The sequence below is a fragment of the Delphinapterus leucas genome, chromosome 5 (genome assembly GCF_059928025.1).
Source record: "Delphinapterus leucas isolate spDelLeu-1000000601 "Yukka" chromosome 5, BTC_Dleu_Yukka2, whole genome shotgun sequence".
NCBI classification, from domain to species: Eukaryota; Metazoa; Chordata; class Mammalia; order Artiodactyla; family Monodontidae; genus Delphinapterus; species Delphinapterus leucas.
Genome location: NC_143133.1, coordinates 19254750 through 19272947, shown reverse-complemented (window position 1 = coordinate 19272947; position 18198 = coordinate 19254750). Strand labels below are relative to the sequence as shown.

Below are 18198 nucleotides of genomic sequence, written 5' to 3'. Positions count from 1 at the left end.
ATGTATAAGAAATGTAGGTTATGACAATATCCATTCTTTTAAAGGATATTTATTGAACTTTACTGAGTTCTGGGTCAGTACTAGGGGTTGGATATACTGTAGTGAACTTAGCTAACAGACATAGTGCCTGCTAATATGGAACTTAAATTGAATTTGGAGAAACAGATAATAAGCAAACAAACATGTTTTAAGTGGAAACATGAAGTAGGTTAAATATGAGTTAGCCAAGCAGAGAGCTGGGGGAATAAACACTCCAGGTACAGAATACAAGAATTCATGAAGTAGGAAAGAGTTTGACAACTCTGAAAAAATATAAAGAATACAACTAGTATAAGTGGAGCATGGCGAACAAAGGGTATACTGGCATGAGCAAGATTTATATAGATAGGAAAGAGCCATATCATTCAGGGAAGCCACCTGAGAGGTTAAGCAGGGAAGTGGACGTGATTATCATTCACACTTCTAGAACACTAGTCCAGCTGCAGTGTGGCAGTTGCTTGGAGGAGAACAAGAGTGGAAGGAAGCAGGGAGAGAAGTTGGCCATTTCAGCAGCCCAGAATTGATCATTGTTTAGGCTAGAATAGCAATAGTAAGATGGAGGAAAATGGACATACTTGGTATATGTTGTTAGACATAGAAATGCTATGGTGATAAGTTGCATGATCGGAAGTTAGAAGTGGGAAGGATGACAGATAGCTCCCAGGAAGTGTTACTTAAAGAGATGGGAAATACTGGAAGAAAAGCAGATTAGGGGGAAAGATCAGTTCAGTTTTGGACATGGTAAGCTTTGTCTTACCATGTCGGTGATCACATGTCTGTGATCCATTCTAGTGGGATGTCAAGTATGCAATATATGAATCCAATATATGAATCCAAAAGAAGTCTGGTCTGGAGATATGTATTTTAGAATCACTGGCAAATCATATAAAGCTCCATTCAGACAGTCTCATATTTTTCTATGTTTAAAGCATATTTGGAATTAGTCTGTCCACCCATGGTAGATGTTGCCAGTGAGGGCACGTAGCTGCCTAAGAGAAGGAGATCCTTAACTTTCTCTATTTGTGTACCTTCCTCTGTTTCCACTGTTTCTGGGAAATGTGGACTCCAGCTATATGGTTTGGGTTTTTTACAGTTCATTCTTCTCCTGCATTGCTTAAAACCCAGCTGTTTTGTACCTCTTCCACAGCCTGCTTCCTGTAGAACAAAGGAGAAAAGAAACAGGAAACCATGGAGTTGGCCAGTCATATGTATAAATAATTATTTCAAAGATGAGCAGAATATTCAGCCTTAGTTTATGAATTAACTGGAAAATACATCTAAGTCCTCATTTTAATTTCAAGGATTTAACTCTATTGATCGGTTAATGTTTGACTATTTTCACTTTATTTTCAAGTCATGTTTGTTTCTTGAGATTATATTAGTGACAGTTTTTTAAATTTTCTGTGGCTTATAAATATTTTGGTGTTCTTGTGTTCCCTGTAGGTTTGTCAGGATTAGGCAGCCCTCTTGGCAGAAGTCGACATAGTAGTAGTCAGTCAGATCTGACCAGTTCCAGCAGCAGTTCATCTGGGTTGAGCTTCACTGCGTGCATGTCTGACTTTTCACTTTATGTATTTCATCCATATGGAGCAGGGAAACAAAAAACTGCTGTTTCTGGCCTTACACCTGGATCAGGAGGATTAGGTATACTTAGCATGTCTGCATCTTTTTCAAATTTATCGCATCTTTTCAAGCTTTGATCTTTTTAGAAATGTTATCTTTAATAATGGATATAAAATGAGATCAGAAACTTTATTTTTCTTCTTGATAATATCTATCCTGTCTCTACATAATAAGTAGAAATATGAAATAAGTAATGTAGGTAAATCAATTATATAAGAATTTAAAAACTCCAAATATTTTATAAGTGATATACACTGTGCAGTCGCTTCAGATATGAGGTTACTTATGTTACTTAAATTTTAAATGTTTCATCAAATCATTGTCTATTTGTATAAAAAATTATATTTTATAAATAGTAAATTTTTAAAGGGTGTGCATCACATTTGTTAATTTAAAGTGAGACTGTTATTACTAGTTATTTAGTGAACTGAAATTCCCCTGGCATTTTAAAGTGCAGATTTACCACTAAAAATGCATAGGATGTTGATATTAGTGAATGTCTCTTGACTTATTTAGACAAATAATAAAGACACACACTCCATGTCCATCCTAATTTTTGCTGGAGAGATGCTGTAAAAATCATCTATTATGTTTACGGGCTTGAACCTATGAAATTATTGTTAGGAATGCCTAATGCTCATTAGGTCATTCTGTTTAAATTTTTACTCACTTAGGTGATGTTATTTGATAGCATATTCTAGCCTATTGGATAATTTCATGTAACTAGATAGTTGTGTGTGTGTTTATACATATATATATGTGTGTGTGTGTTCATACGCATGTGTTTTTGGTTTGTTGTTGTTTTTTTTTTTCTTAAAGGGAATGTGGATGAAGAAGCCACTTCAGTCACTGGTCGAAAAGACTCACTCAGTATAAACCTCGAGTTTGTAAAAGTGAGTTTGTCTCGGATAAGGCGTTCTGGAGGTGCCTCATTTTTTGAAAGTCAGTCTGTAAGCAAGTCTGCAAGCAAAATGGACACTACACTAATAAATATATCTGGTATTCAATTTTATAGTTTTTTAATTAAAATATTGTTTTTCCAGAATTAAATAAGGGCCTCCTTTTCGTGTTTAATTATTAAATACATTTAGTAATATTAAGCATTCAGTGACAAATTGATTTAAAGGAGAAGAATAACTGTCCAGCCAAGTATTATCTCAGTCCAGGTAATCAATGTTAGAAATATGATTGCTAGATAAATACATGGAAATATCATCCAAGGGCCAAAATATGCCTAACTGAATCACTGAAAACTGCTTCTTCGCTTCTCTACCATGAATTGGTAAAATTTCTGATTTTTTGTTTGAATTTTTAATTAGAAATTCTTAAAACACTAAGGAGAGATGAGTGTTGAAAATTTTTTACTTGGTGTCATTAGATCTTGAGTTGTGTGCATATGTGTTGTCAGCTTTATAACTAGTTACATAACTATGGACAGATCACTTGCTCATTTTCTTTACGTTGTGATTTGAGTATTTAAAATTAAATGCATGTAGAACATTTTGAAGAATTCAGAGTACTATGCAAGTGAAAATTTTTTAAATTATTAACTGAAAAGATATAGTAAGTATACTTAACTCACTCAACACAATATATGTTTGGTCATTCAGCAAACATATATTGAGCCTTTATTTTACAGTGAACTTGTGCCAGGCAGTCTGCTAGATGCTTGAAGGTGCAGGCATGAATAAGGGAAGGTCTTATGAGTAGACAAATTACAGTGCAGTGTGATAAATCCTATAATGGAGGTTTACTTAGAGAGGAGGAAACATATTCTGGCTTTATATGAGTGATCAGAGAAAGCTTCACAAAGGAGATGATGTTGGGTCAGATCTTCAAAATTATGTAGGAATATCCTTGGCTATAGCAACATGGTATTTAATGGTACAAAAGTGTGTCAAAAAGTATGCTTTTGGATCATACTTTGATTCACTGAAGCTGAAGCATAGGTATAGCTGAACATTTAGTTAGTTGTACACAGTAGGTGAGGCCAGAGGGAGAGAGGAGTTGGCTAGAGGTAAAGCTGGTGAAATAGCCCAGGACATGATTGGGGTAGGGGGGACTCATATGCCAGGCTAAAGAACAGGGTTCTGATCCTTTGGGCGGGGAGAAGCCATTAGAATTTTTAAGAAATGATATGACAACACTGTCCCGAAAGATGACAGTACTGTATTGTACGTTTAAAAATCTGTAGCTGGTAGATTTCATGTTAAGTGTTCTTACCACAAAAAACAACCAAAATTATATATGGGTTATAAAATAATCTGTTTACATTTAAAAAAAAGAAAAAGGAAGATGCTTCAGATTGATGTTTTAGGAAGGGAGTTGATGGTTGAATGAAAAGAGGTGGTGGAGTGGAAAGATGCTTGAGGAAGCTGTTGAAACAGACTAAGCAATAGGGGATGAGGGCCTGAGTTGTTATAGGAAAAAAAGAGTAGAGGGAATGGTTTCAAGAGAAATATGAGAATCCACAAGCTTAAGGACAAGTTGTATGAGGAGCAGTAGAGGAGACAGGGATGCCTCAAACTTTTAGCTTAGGTGACTGAAGGGACAGTGAGGTCATTAACTTAGATAGAAAATAAAGAAGGAAATGGCCTATACGAGCTTGAGGTGAAAGGGTCTGGTAGGCAATTGGCTAATGGGCTGTGTGGATATGGGCTCAGACTGAAACAGACACTTCAGGTTTGGGAGATGTTGGCATGTAAATGCAACAGAAGCTATGGTGGAGGAATAGAAGGCACGTGAAGCAAAACCAGCAGTGTGCTCAGAGCAGAACCCCGGGAGACAGCCATGAGAGTGCTTTCAGATTGACAAGTGGCCGCTTTCTGTCTAAAAGGAAAATAGTAGTTTTTGCCATACAGTTATTTGGTTTGCAGCTACTTTTGAGGAAGTTTGTATTCTAGCTCATCCTGATGATTCATTTCCCATATTTGAGAAGAGCTCTATGTTAAAGCTGGAAGCTGTTCTTTAGAACCGATCTTTAGATCCTCTCTGAGAATTTCACAATATCATCACTTGATAATAGAATTCCAATTTGCCCTCACCTTAAAAATGGAACTAACAGTGCAGAATGTGCTATTTTTATCATTTGTGGAAGGAACACATTATCACTTACTAATCAAACTATGTAACTTATTTTGGTATTTCATGAATTGTAATAGAATTATAATTCAGTTGTGTAATATCATGTCCTATTATTACCTACCATGTGAAAATATTAAAGGTTTTGGAAATGTGTTCTAACAAACTTTATTTATGTATCAGCTGTTTGTGATATAGGGTCTGCTTCCTTTAAATATGATATGCGCCGCCTCAGTGAAATTCTAGCATTTCCAAGAGCTTGGTATAGGAGGAGTATTGCAAGACGCCTGTTCCTCGGAGACCAAACTATAAATTTGCCAAGTAAGCTTGTTTATGTAATTATAAATTATACTTAGGCTGCTTTTCATTTTGATTACAATAGTAACAAGGTCCATGACTGATAACACAAACTTTGTCTTACTTGGTAAGTTGTACCCTGCAATTCTTTCACTCATTCAGCAAATGTTAGTGGAGCCCCTTTAATGTGCAAATAACCACTGGGAATGCACTAGCACTGGAGGTCACAAAATACTTGCACTCTCAGGGGTTAAGGTCAGCTGATTTTTATTCTGTAATGATTACCCTGTAATCTTTGTAAAATCTGGAAACACAGAAATACATTTAACCAAGTTAATCATGGTTAAACATGGAAAATAGAATATATTGGGGACATGCTATCATATTTCATTTTTTCTCTTGGACTTAGATATTGTTGTAGTATTACACTGCGTAAGTGAAAGACAGAGTTAGCATGATACAGTAGAAAATATCAGAAATCTGGGTCTGGGTCTACTCCCTCATCTGTAATATGGGATGGAGTGCCTGTCCTACCCATCTCATGGAGTTTCTGTGAGAATTTAAAAAAATAACATGCTGGAATGTACTTTGCAAACTGTACATCATACAGTTGTCAGAGAACTGAAAGGAATATAAAATGTGATTAGAAATGGTGGAGTGGTGAAATTCCTTATTTTATAACATGGTGATATTACCCTGTTAATTTTGTTTTTGCTATCTACTTTTCTGTTAGCATCTGGCCCAGGGACACCTGATTCCATTGAAGGTGTAAGCCAACACCTTTCCCCTGAATCTTCAAGAAAAGCTTACTGCAGGACCTGGGAGCAGCCTAGTCAGTCGGCCTCTTTCACCCACATGCCTCAGTCACCTAATGTGTTCAATGAGCATATGACAAACAGCACCATGTCACCAGGGACAGCAGCACAGAGCCTAAAATCCCCAGCTTCCATAAGGTCAAGGAGTGTGTCTGATTCTTCAGTTCCCCAAAGAGGTAACACTGCTCTCCTTGTTATCAGTAGCCCTCCAGTGACCCCAAGATAAAAATCTCAATTAGTTACTCCCAGACTTCTGCCCCAACTGCAGGAAGTTATTCTGTTGCAGGTTTTTATGGAGATGCGGGGTTGAGGGAGGAACCCCAAACCAAACAACAGACAAAGCACTTCACAGTATTTGCTAGCAGAAGAGACAGCTGGATGGCTAGTCGCTTTGAAAAGGGATAGGGAGAGAGGAATGAGCATATTGTTAGCATGCACCACAAGAAGTAAAACAGACCTACAGTGTTGTAAACTCCATATTGAAAAAGTTAATCTTTGCATTCTTTCAGTCATTCTTTTATTCAGCCACTATTTTTTTTTTTAACTCTTATGTGCTCAAGGCTCTACTTGTGTCTAAGTACATAAAATGAATGATGTAGTTCATGTCCCAAGGTAAGATTAGAGTATAATGAGCCAATGCAGGACTTGGGATGTATACTGAGTCCATAAGAACAGAGAAGACAGGCACCGCAGCCAGCCTCTGCATTTCAGAATGGTACCTGCCTTCCAAGTTCTCTTCTCGGCAGCAGCAACTTATGATTTTCTCCTTTGGTAAGAAAATCCTAGGGTGATAAATGATCTGTGCTGCTATGTCCCATGCACACCAGAATCTCCTCATGTAAGATGGAGCTCATACAGAACTATGAGCTTTCAAGAAGGCAGGCTGGCAACCCTTACTGACCGTTCAGTAAATGGTAACTATTAATATTTTGGAGGCAATATGACAGCTAGTAAATGTTAGGTTTTAACAGAAGAATATCATTATTTTACTTTCTGGATTATAGTGATAAGTAGTTTTTGCTTTGTAATTGGCTGAGCATCTATGTGAATGTACATTTGATTTTCTATTTTTAGATTCACTTTCGAAAACATCAACTCCTTTTAACAAATCGAACAAAGCAGCAAGCCAACAAGGGACCCCATGGGAAACACTTGTCGTGTTTGCTATCAACCTGAAGCAGTTAAACGTTCAAATGAATATGAGTAATGTAATGGGAAATACAACGTAAGCTATTCAGATACAAAGAAAATATATTTAATCATTAGTTGTAATTTTTCTAATTGTAGTAAAGCAATTCAAAACCTTTTTTTTAAGCTGCAATGTTTGAGACAGTGAAGACAGTAGATAAAAGATTATATACCTTTATCCTGAAAATGGTTTAATCCTAAAGATATTGTAACATAAAAACAGCATGAAATGTGTTCTAAAAAGATAGCAAATGATAAGGAAAATAGCATAATTTTCTAGTTAAGAAGAAAGCTTCATCATTAATGTTAATATTCAAATGTTTACCATAGTTTTTATAAGAAATGTATTGTTTCATTGCCCAACTTTTTTGAAATCATCTAACTCCTGTTTTAATTCATTGACACGGGAAGCCATATGTCTAATTAATAACACTTTTTCTTTTTTATAGCTGGACAACTAGTGGTTTGAAGAGCCAGGGCCGTCTGTCAGTAGGAAGTAATCGAGATCGAGAGATAAGCATGTCCGTTGGTCTAGGAAGATCACAGTTAGATTCTAAAGGAGGAGTAGTTGGAGGGACTATAGATGTCAATGCTTTGGAGATGGTTGGTATGTTGAAATTTTACAACTGAACAATATGTTGAAGAAAAGTATTTGAAAATTGATTTTGATGAGTTTTTCCCATGAGGCATTTCTGTGAAAATTAATTATTGTTTCTATTTTAGCTCATATTTCTGAACATCCAAATCAGCAACCCAGTCACAAAATTCAGATTACTATGGGTTCTACTGAAGCTCGTGTTGATTACATGGGCTCAAGTATTCTCATGGGTATCTTCAGTAATGCTGATCTCAAGCTTCAGGATGAATGGAAAGTAAATCTGTATAACACACTGGATTCAAGCATGACCGATAAAAGGTATTTAGTAAAATATTACTTTTTCAGTACTTTACATGACTACTCAACATATTTTCTATCATCCAGTGAGAAAACACAAACCATTTTTCCTGCACAGTGATTTTATATCATACAGTTAATATGAATGAAAAACTGGTGGGGAAGAGACTTTTTCTTGTGCTTTTAAACTGTCTTATGTAATATATATGATAAAAGATTCTGTTTTATGCTCTAGTGAAATTTTTGTCCATGGAGATCTGAAGTGGGATATTTTCCAAGTAATGATATCAAGATCAACTACACCAGACCTGATAAAAATAGGAATGAAGCTGCAGGAATTTTTCACTCAACAGTTTGATACCAGCAAACGAGCTCTGTCTACCTGGGGACCAGTTCCTTATCTTCCACCTAAGACAATGACTAATAACCTAGAGAAAAGTTCACAAGAACAATGTAAGAGTTAGAAGACTAAGGCTTTATATATGCTTTATCTTTCACTAAATATGTGTTAATTTAAAATAATATCGATGTACCATACTTAAAAAGTGGTCCATATGCTTTTTATCCTGCTCACTCAGCAAAGTACCCGATTTCCTACCTGCCAGTGGAATTAGAGGCCATCATTTGGGAAGTCATTCACATTCATTATCTCCTCCCCCTGCCACAGCTCATCTACAATCATGCCATTACTACAGATTACATCACTACATTACAAATTAATTCTTACCTTATTACATAATTACAAGTTACAACTAATGATTAGATATATTTTCTTTTATTCTGAATAGCTTACATTGTATTTCCCATTACATTACTCATGTTCATTTGACTGTTTAATACATACAACTATACCCCATGCTCTTTAATACTAAATATGACAACACCACGTTCTGGTTTAGAGCATGGGCTATGGAATCAGAATGTCTGAGTTTGGATTTATTACCTGTGTCATATTAGGCAGATTTTCATTCAGTAATTCAAATTTTTATTATGTATCAACCGTGTTCTTAAGCACTGTTTTAGGCATAGGAGATCTACTAAGTAGAAAAAATTCCTATCCTCATGGAGCTTACATTTTAATGGGAGAGACAGACCATAACAAATTTGCTAAGTAAGTATGTAAGATAATTTCAGGTAGAGAGAAATGCTGAGCAAAAGAACAAAGCAGGGGCAGGATCACAGAGTCTTTGATACATACTGTGAGGATATCTGTTTGAGAAAGGGTGGTCAGGGAAACCTTTTCTGAAGTGACAGCTAGGCTAACATCTGGGGAAGAGAGTTCTGGGCAAAGTGGGCTACTGAAAGGTGCAAAGCTCCTACAGTCGGGAGGAAACTTGCTTGTTTGAGGATCATTAAGGTGGCCCACTGTGGTGGAACAGAGTGAGCAAGCAAGAAAACACTGGACACGAATTTAGAGAGGCCAAAGAGAAGATTTTTAATATGATGGGTAGCTATTGGAGAGCTTTGAACAGATCTGATATTATTTGATTCACTTTTTAAAAAATTAATCCTTTTTAAAGCTGCTGTGTGGGGAAGAGACCAAGGTGGTTAAGAATGAAAGTAAGGAAATCACTGCAATAATTACCATTACCATTGCTACAGACTTACATGACCATTGTAAGGAGGATTTTCTGAGAGTCCAGGCAACAGACGATGGTGGCCTTAACTAGAGAGATAGTGGTAAAAGTGAAAAGTAGTCAGAAGCAGGATAATTTTTAATGATTTATTATCATATAAGCAGTACATGTGCACTGGGAAAACAAATGAGAAAATATATACAAGCAAAAAAAAAAAAATCACATTCCACCCAGAAATCATCACTGTCAACACTTTAGAGTATATACTTTCAGATACTTTTCTATGCGTGTGTGTGTGTGTATGTATATATATATACATACACACACATATATGTACCTTTTACCAAAACATTATTCATATTGTTTTGTAGCCTTTTCCAGTCAACAGTCTCGAACTTTCCATTGTGCTAATTATCTCCTCTAGCCACCTCAGCACAGTCCACAACTGATCTAAAATTATATTTACAACTGGTTTGTCCAAACCAGTATATCCAGTTCCAGATCACAGATTAAAAATGGTTATGTTCCTTTACTATTTTTAAATTCAGTATAGTCCTTTTTTTAGTGACCTGACTTGCTGAAGAGACTTGGCCAATTGTCCTGCAGAATATCCTACTTTCTGGGTCTTTTTCAGTTGCTGCTTTGTTGTTTCATTTATCTTGTTCCCCTAGTCCCTGCATTTCCTTTAAACTAGAATTGGTATCAGACATATATACAAATAGAGGAGTGTCCCCAAAAATGCATGGCCTGGATTCTTCCAAAAAGTCTTTGTCATGGGAAACAGACAAACGGGCTTAAGGAATTGTCTTAGATTAAAGGAAACTGAAGAGATACGCCAACTAATGCATGATCCTTGCATGATCATGATGTATGATCCTTGGTTAGATCCAGAATGAGAATTGTGGAAAACAGCCAAAAGGATATTATTGGAATAAGTGGGAAATATAAATATGAATTGTACAGATGACCCTTGAAAAACATGGGTTTGAACTGTGCAGGCCCACGCACAGATTTTTTTTCAATAGTAATGAATACTGTGGTACTGCACCGTCTATGGTTTGTTGAATCCTGAGGAAGTGTGGATGTGGAGGGCCAACCATAAGTTATACATGGATATTCGACTGTGCGGAGGGTCAGTGCCCCTAACCCCCATGTTGTTCAGTGGTCAACTGTATATCTGATTAGTTCTTCTTGAACTTTAATGTGCATCTGAAACACCTGGAGAGCTTTTAAAATGCAGATTCTGATGCAGTAGATTTGGGGTGGACATAAGAGTGAATTTCTAACAAGCTCCCAGGTGATGCTGATGCCGCTGGTCCTCAGACCTCACTTCTGAGCAGCAAAGGGTATAAAAGATTTTTTTTCCAGTACTTAAAATCAGGGATCTGCCTTTGATTTCTAGGCCTTCAAAATCACTGGTTCACTTCACCCCTCTTCTATTTCACTTGAAGAGTCTAGATGAAATACCTAGTTTACAAAGGTACTGTGAGAATTACATAAAATTTCATGCGGGCACTTTGTAAATCATTAATCATTACAGAAGCATTAGTTGTAATTATTATTAGCAAGTTGCTACTTTCCTGAGTTCTAGCCATCCTTACACAGCATCTTTTCCCAGACTGTATCCTTATTAGCTTCTGCGTAATGTTAACCAGGGACTGAATTGTTGTTTTCATCTGTTATCTGAGTCACTTCAGCTGTAGAAAGTAGCCACCTGCTGTCTTCCTACCCAGCATTCAGGATGTTCATGAGATATTTCAGGATAAGTGGTTTTTTGTTTTCTTGCAGTGCTCGATGCAGCTCATCATCGACATTGGCCTGGAGTGTTGAAGGTGGTATCAGGATGCCACATATCCTTATTTCAGATTCCATTACCAGAAGATGGAATGCAGTTTGGAGGATCAATGAGCTTACATGGAAATCATATGACACTAGCTTGTTTTCATGGTCCAAATTTCCGTTCAAAATCATGGGCCCTTTTTCACTTAGAGGAACCAAATATTGCTTTTTGGACCGAAGCTCAAAAAATCTGGGAAGATGGTAAACTGACACATTTTCAGCTTTTACTTTTCCCCATCTTCTTATATGATTATATATGACAAAGTAATTTTCTTTTCTCATATCTTTTATCTGTTTTTCTTATGGTATCTCTGAAATCCATCTCTATTTATTATCATGTATCTGACAATGTCAAGGAGTTCGCTGCCAATGAGTCAGTATCTATAAAGTCTGGGACATGTTAAAGGACTTATTTCTGAACTTACCATCTCACTCTGTTTCTTACTTAGGCAATTAAAGTTTTTGCTGCTGTGGCTGGCCATAGTCATTTGTAAAAATTTGTAAAAATTGTAAAAATTTCTTATAAAAACATGAAGAGAAGATGACACACAGTGGTAGTGTAAGGAAATTACTTGCCAGTCAATACTATTTTACAAGACTTTTATGGGCAGGCTGTGCTTTTACCTCTATTTACAGTTTCTTTTAGCTTTAATTTTCTACTCAGTGGTTTCTTAATGATGAAGGAAAAAATGGTTGATGTTCTTCATCTTCTTGGGGATAGATCCAGTTATAACTACAAGAAAAAGTATTTGTGAATTTTTTTCTCTCTTTTGTACTCCTTAGTTTTACAGCCTTCTGTATCTGTGTATGACTTACCTAGCTAAATCTATTGCTCTAGGGCCACAACTTTTCTTGCATCTAAATATAGTTTGTTACACTGAGAAACTTTTTTTCCCCTCTAGGCGCTAGTGATCATTCTACATATATTGTACAAACACTGGATTTTCATCTGGGCCATAATACCATGGTTACCAAACCATGCGGTGCTTTGGAAAGTCCTATGGCAACAATAACGAAGATTACAAGGCGTCGCCATGAAAATCCACCCCATGGAGTAGCAAGTGTGAAAGAATGGTTCAATTACGTTACAGCCACAAGAAATGAAGGTTAAAAGTTTGATTCTTTGGAGAGATTTATTTTGTTTTCTCTATTTGGGGCTCTGTTGACTGTGTTTAGAATTTAAGTGTAGGGAGAATTTCCATTTCTTTAAACAATTTTCGTTTTATTCCAGCTGCCTTAAGTAGCAATATTAGTACATGATTCACCACCCTAGTAGTGCAACATCTCATGGACTAAAATTATTTTATATGTAACTGAAAACATTCAAAATAAAATTGGTTTAAATAAATGAAATTAAGTTTATTATAATTGGAAAAATATTTTTATAGTAATGTTCACATTGGAGGTTTGGGAAAGTTATTATACAACTAAGTAATAGAATACCAAAAATTAAGGTTCAGGATGGCTGGAATAAAATGAAACTAAATATTAGTATTCCTGTGAAGTCATAAGTTTAAAGAAAGTGCTTTTGATGAAGTTTTAAAATTCATTTTCATTTTTTAATTTATTCATTTTTTTAATCCTCTCAGAATGGAAAAGAAGATGGCTTGGGCCTCATGGAAAATAGTTGTTACGCACAGGCAACCCTAGGGATCAGAGACTGTTAAAAATGTTCTCAGAACAAAGGAGAATAAGGAAGTAAATTAGATTCACCGGTCTTGTAGTAATTCAGTCATGAAAATTCTTATTCTGCAGTTGTTTTTGTGTCAGAGTTTAGAGTACTGCTTTTACCAATCATTTCATCTGTATTAAAAAGCTGACTAGACTGGGACATGTTAAGACTTGAATGTTTTACTTAAAAAAGACCTCCTGGAACTTCCCTGGCGGTCCAGTGGTTAATACTTCGCCTTCATTAAATTCAGATACGATTTCAATTGAGAATAATATTCAAAATTCAAGAAACAAAAAAACACAATTTACTGGATTTATCCAAAATCATGTTATAAAGCTTCAATATTGAGAATAGTGAGATATATATTTGTATATGTATGTATATACAAATATGTGTCCATATTTATATCTATAGAGGCATATAACTAGTCTCAAAATCAAAGCTTAAATATGGCTCTCTTTTTAAAAATGTATTCATTTTCCAGCCTTTTGAAATGATAAAAGTTCTGTGTATCAATGTCATGAAAGCTATATGCTTATCAATGCCTATTGGTTTGATTCTTATTGTCTTTATCATTATGCTTGTAGAGCTAAATCTGCTTCGTAATGTTGATGCTAATAACACTGAGAATAGCACTACAGTGAAGAATTCGAGTTTGCTGAGTGGATTCAGAGGATGTTCTAGCTACAATCATGAAACAGAGACTATCTTTGCATTACCAAGGATGCAGCTTGACTTTAAATCTATTCACGTTCAAGAACCACAAGAACCTTCATTACAGAGTATGTGGAAAAACAATCTTTAGTTTCTAAAGTTAACTAAAAGAAAATTCTAAAGGATCTTCAAACTTCTTTTTTTCCCTGAAGGTTATTTTTGTAATATAATATAATGAAATTGATCTTCTGGTTCAAATTGATTTTCTTACCAGCTGTATGACCTCTCGCAAATAATTTACTCCATTTGTGCCTCTTTCTCCTCAAATGGGGCTAATAGGACTTCATCAGGTTTTTATGAGTAAATGGCATATACTTGGAAAGTGCTTAGTAAACTATCATCATCATTCTGTAAGTCATATACAGAAATTGCATTTAAGTGGAGGCATTTACACGGACCCATGTAAATCCCTTGTTAATGGGAAGAGGAAGGGACTTATTTCAATAATCTTTTACTGTAAAAGAACTTTGCCATTGCAGACGCCAGCCTGAAGCCAAAGGTAGAATGCAGTGTGGTGACAGAGTTCACTGACCACATTTGTGTGACGATGGACGCTGAGCTCATCATGTTTCTTCATGATTTAGTGTCAGCTTATCTTAAAGAAAAAGAAAAAGGTGGGTAACATTGTTTTTGGTTTTGTTTTTCCTTTCAAGCTTCAGGAAAGGCAGCTCTCACTACAATTTATATAGATTTTTATGGTCTAGTGATAGAATGGGTAGAATGTGTCTCCTTCCTCTATGAGTTACAAATATCAATAAATATGTATTAGTAAGACTATGTGATAGACTTTCTGAGTATCTGCCAGGTACATTTCATTTTTTTTCTAACCATATCTCAAACCGAATGGTGTTTTATACTTTACACAATGTTTCCATATATGTTCTGTATATTATCAGGTCTAGTAAGATAGTCTCACAAAGTTAGAAAAGAAAACCTCTTTGAGGAAATATTGCTAGTCAAAGTGAAATGACTAGAGAAACAACTACATAATAAAGTTAGCAAGAGTTACATACATAATTGGGAAAACCGAATTAAAGAAGAAGATATATCTGTCTAGAATGCACAGAACGTTATCTTTTTTATAAATATTTAGACCTCAGTAGTGGTGTCTTGTTTTCATGAGCTAGCTAACATTGGTTTTACTCACTGGAAACTTAAATGTTGGCCCACTAAGAAACATATGGTGACCCTCATATCCATATGGAATTGGCTGAATATATTATGGTGTGTCCATACAATGAAATGGAATACTCTGTAGCTGTTTAAAAGAATGAGGTAGTTTAAAATGTCATGATATGGAATGCTCTCCAAATATATGGTCTTTATTCACTCAATAAATATTTATTGTGCAACTATATGAATATACAATGGTAAAAACAACAGATGTGCTTTAAAAAAAACTGCTTCGAATAGATGAAATTTATTTAATTTATTAAATATAATCAAGTCACACTATAATCACACTATAATAACTGCTTCATTTTTTCCAAGAAGAAAGAAATATAAAATGTATCTTGTAGATATTTCAAAATAGCTTCATGATGAATGTTTGAGTGAAGAAAACAAAGACAGATTATCAAAAGACCATGTGGAAAGAGTGTAAATATAGCATACATAAGTTGAGTTGCTCTTCCATTACTATTTAATCTAGATGTGCCAAAAATTCAGTGAGAGTGAAAGCAATAATGATAGCTGGGAGAAATCTATGAGCCATTCAAGTAAAATGACTGCAGGCGTATAATAGGAAATGTTATGTATAATATGCATAGATCCAATCTTCACATAGAGCAACAAAATATACCATCACTGTTAATCCTCTTGTTTTTCTCTCTGCCTTAATATTTAAACTTAATGTGGAGAAACACAGATTCTAGATAAAGCTGTGAAGTGCAGAATTCTTTTCTAGTCTACCTAGGTATGAATGCCTGCCAGATTTCTTTCCCTCAGGTATTACGTGGAACCTTTGTCACTTTATGAAATATTGTGTTGGCCTGCCATGAACTGTGTGTATTTCTTTTAAAATGTATTTTTTCTAGAAATTGTTGTAAGACATTATTTCAATGCGAAAAGAGGAAATAGGGACTTGATTATCGGACTTACAGTAACAAAACTATTACTTATGGGGATTTTCATTATAAATAAAGTATTTTAATAGCTGTAAGTATATATTTTTTTAAAAAACTAAAAGCAAGTAGTGTTGGGCAAAATAAATATAAACATGCCTCAGAAAATTCTTAACAGCATGTAAGACTAGAGCAGAATCAACATATTCCTAGAACATCCAGATAAACTGTAGTACTGTAACCACCATCAATAATAAACAAAAGCAGAGCAACAGACCAGGCAATAACTGAAGACATCTGTATTCCGATGTGGTGTGAGAGTACAGCTTCATTCCTGGGTTCATTCCCAATCAATATATTATCCCACTGCTAATTAACAGTTATAACCAGAGCTACATAATACATATCATATTTCATCTTAATCATTATTTTATGCCCAATTTGTGTCTTGAAAACCTGTGCCCTATAGAAATGCTGTATTTATTAAAGATCATATGAAAGCTACTTTTGTCCCAGATTCAATTTTAAATACATCATTTATGATCAACAATTTTAAAAGACTTCATTTTTCATAAAACATTTGAGTACTCAACTATGAAGAGTGAAAAGACTGCTTACCTAAAAAACTCCTAAGTTAGTACAGCTGTTCAAATATATATATATAGGCATTAACATTAAAAAACCATTGAGCTGTACACTTCAAACGAGTGAACTATATCTCAAAAAACCTGTAAAAAGTCATCCAGCTACAGGCATTTTTTTAGGAGCCCTACAACTGTCAATTTCAGTGTCCTGTGCCTGCTATCAAATATTCTTTACTGTATGTTTCAGGCACACAGATACATGCAAAACATGTGCTACTACTCAAAAATAAATGATGACATGTTATTTCTAATTCTTATGAGAGAATAAAATAACTTCGATATTGTCTTTCTCCAAGAAATACCAATAACTGGCACTTACTTATGGCTTATTTTTAAATATTTTTTAAGAAATGTAATTAAATGAGGCTTTGGCCAGTTTATAAATAAAAACAAATGGAGCCAATTACTTTGTTCATTTAGTGACTTAAAATAAATTTATAAGATATGTATTTGCAATATTAATATATCATTTTCCTTATAGCTATTTTTCCACCTCGGATTTTATCTACTCGACCAGGACAGAAAAGTCCAGTTATCATTCATGACGAAAATTCCTCTGACAAAGACAGAGAAGACAGCATCACTTACACTACTGTGGACTGGAGAGATTTTATGTGCAATACATGGCATCTAGAACCCACTCTTAGGTAAGGAGTGGGTGTACATATTTACCTATTTCCTATGAGATTATTATGAGAAAAAGGTTATAAATAATGCAGCAGGTTAAATACGGTTTACCAAAAAATATTTTTATGTTAGTCACTTACAGCCTCTACAGCTTCTGACTGATATTTTTGCTGCTCCTTTTTTCTTTTGTAAGTGCTTCTAAGCAAGGCAAAAGAAGCACAAACAACTGAGAATAGCTCCATGCTGACTAACTATCCAGTGTGTGACATGACATCCTGTCAGTTAATCAGTAAAAAATGAGAGTAACTCCACTTTTGCTGTTGCTATTATTTTTTCACCATCTCAGCAGGATGTTATTTTCAGGTGTTTGAGGTAGCTACAATAAACTGTTTTGTAAGATGCAGAAGTCATACATCATCATTAAGTAGTCATTACAATTTCTCACATATGTCATGACAATGTAATAGAACCTACAGTGTCACAGTGTCTTTCTGTCTGCATACTAAGCAATATAGAACCACCCTGAAATGTCAGATTTAATTCAGATTCAGGTTCCTTTACTGTGTCATGTTCTACTACAGTCTCAATCCCAGCTACATCACATTGTTTCCATATCAAACTTTCCAAAGTATTTTCTAGTTTTAATTACATTAAACTTCTGCTGTAACTAGCGGTACTTGCTTTGTATGTCCTTGTGTGTGATTTAACACAACCGTCCTATTATTTTCCTCTTTCCTCTCATCTGCTTTGTTAATCAAATTATAACTGTCCATCATGCAATAACGGTATCAAAAGAAGTCCAGCACAACATTCTGCAGAATGATACATATTTCATTCAACGTTATTATTCACATATATTTATGCCACAAAATCATTCTAAACTAGTAAGATCTCCATTATTCAGTGGACTCCTGTATAAGCGGAAAGTAGTGACTTTGTGTTAGTAATCTGTATTTAATAAAATATGTTGTAACCAAATCAACAATACACTTTGGTATTAATAGTACATATACTCATGAGAAATATCAACAGTGTCAATATTAAAATACTGCAAAGGTCCTAATACAGAAAACTGTCCATTATATGTAAATATCAATAAATATAATGAAATTGACTGTCTTTTA

At 35.0% G+C, this 18198-nt stretch overlaps 1 protein-coding gene across 8 annotated transcripts in view; it reads left to right on the top strand.

Annotated features, from left to right (window-relative positions):
• Positions 1-18198, top strand: part of BLTP1 (bridge-like lipid transfer protein family member 1) — a 207902-nt gene that overhangs the window by 187671 nt on the left and 2033 nt on the right. For 7 of the 8 annotated variants that reach the window (XM_089911536.1, XM_089911537.1, XM_089911540.1 and 4 more), the window contains 13 exons: positions 1483-1683; positions 2482-2661; positions 4927-5064; positions 5774-6031; positions 6930-7080; positions 7493-7650; positions 7767-7959; positions 8174-8391; positions 11304-11555; positions 12257-12460; positions 13614-13808; positions 14220-14354; positions 16929-17094. In XM_089911536.1, coding sequence (XP_089767662.1) covers positions 1483-1683; positions 2482-2661; positions 4927-5064; positions 5774-6031; positions 6930-7080; positions 7493-7650; positions 7767-7959; positions 8174-8391; positions 11304-11555; positions 12257-12460; positions 13614-13808; positions 14220-14354; positions 16929-17094 — 2449 coding nt within the window. Of the gene's footprint in view, positions 1-1482; positions 1684-2481; positions 2662-4926; positions 5065-5773; positions 6032-6929; positions 7081-7492; positions 7651-7766; positions 7960-8173; positions 8392-11303; positions 11556-12256; positions 12461-13613; positions 13809-14219; positions 14355-16928; positions 17095-18198 lie in introns of those variants that run through there. The other variant, XR_016393200.1, reaches the window with a different exon arrangement.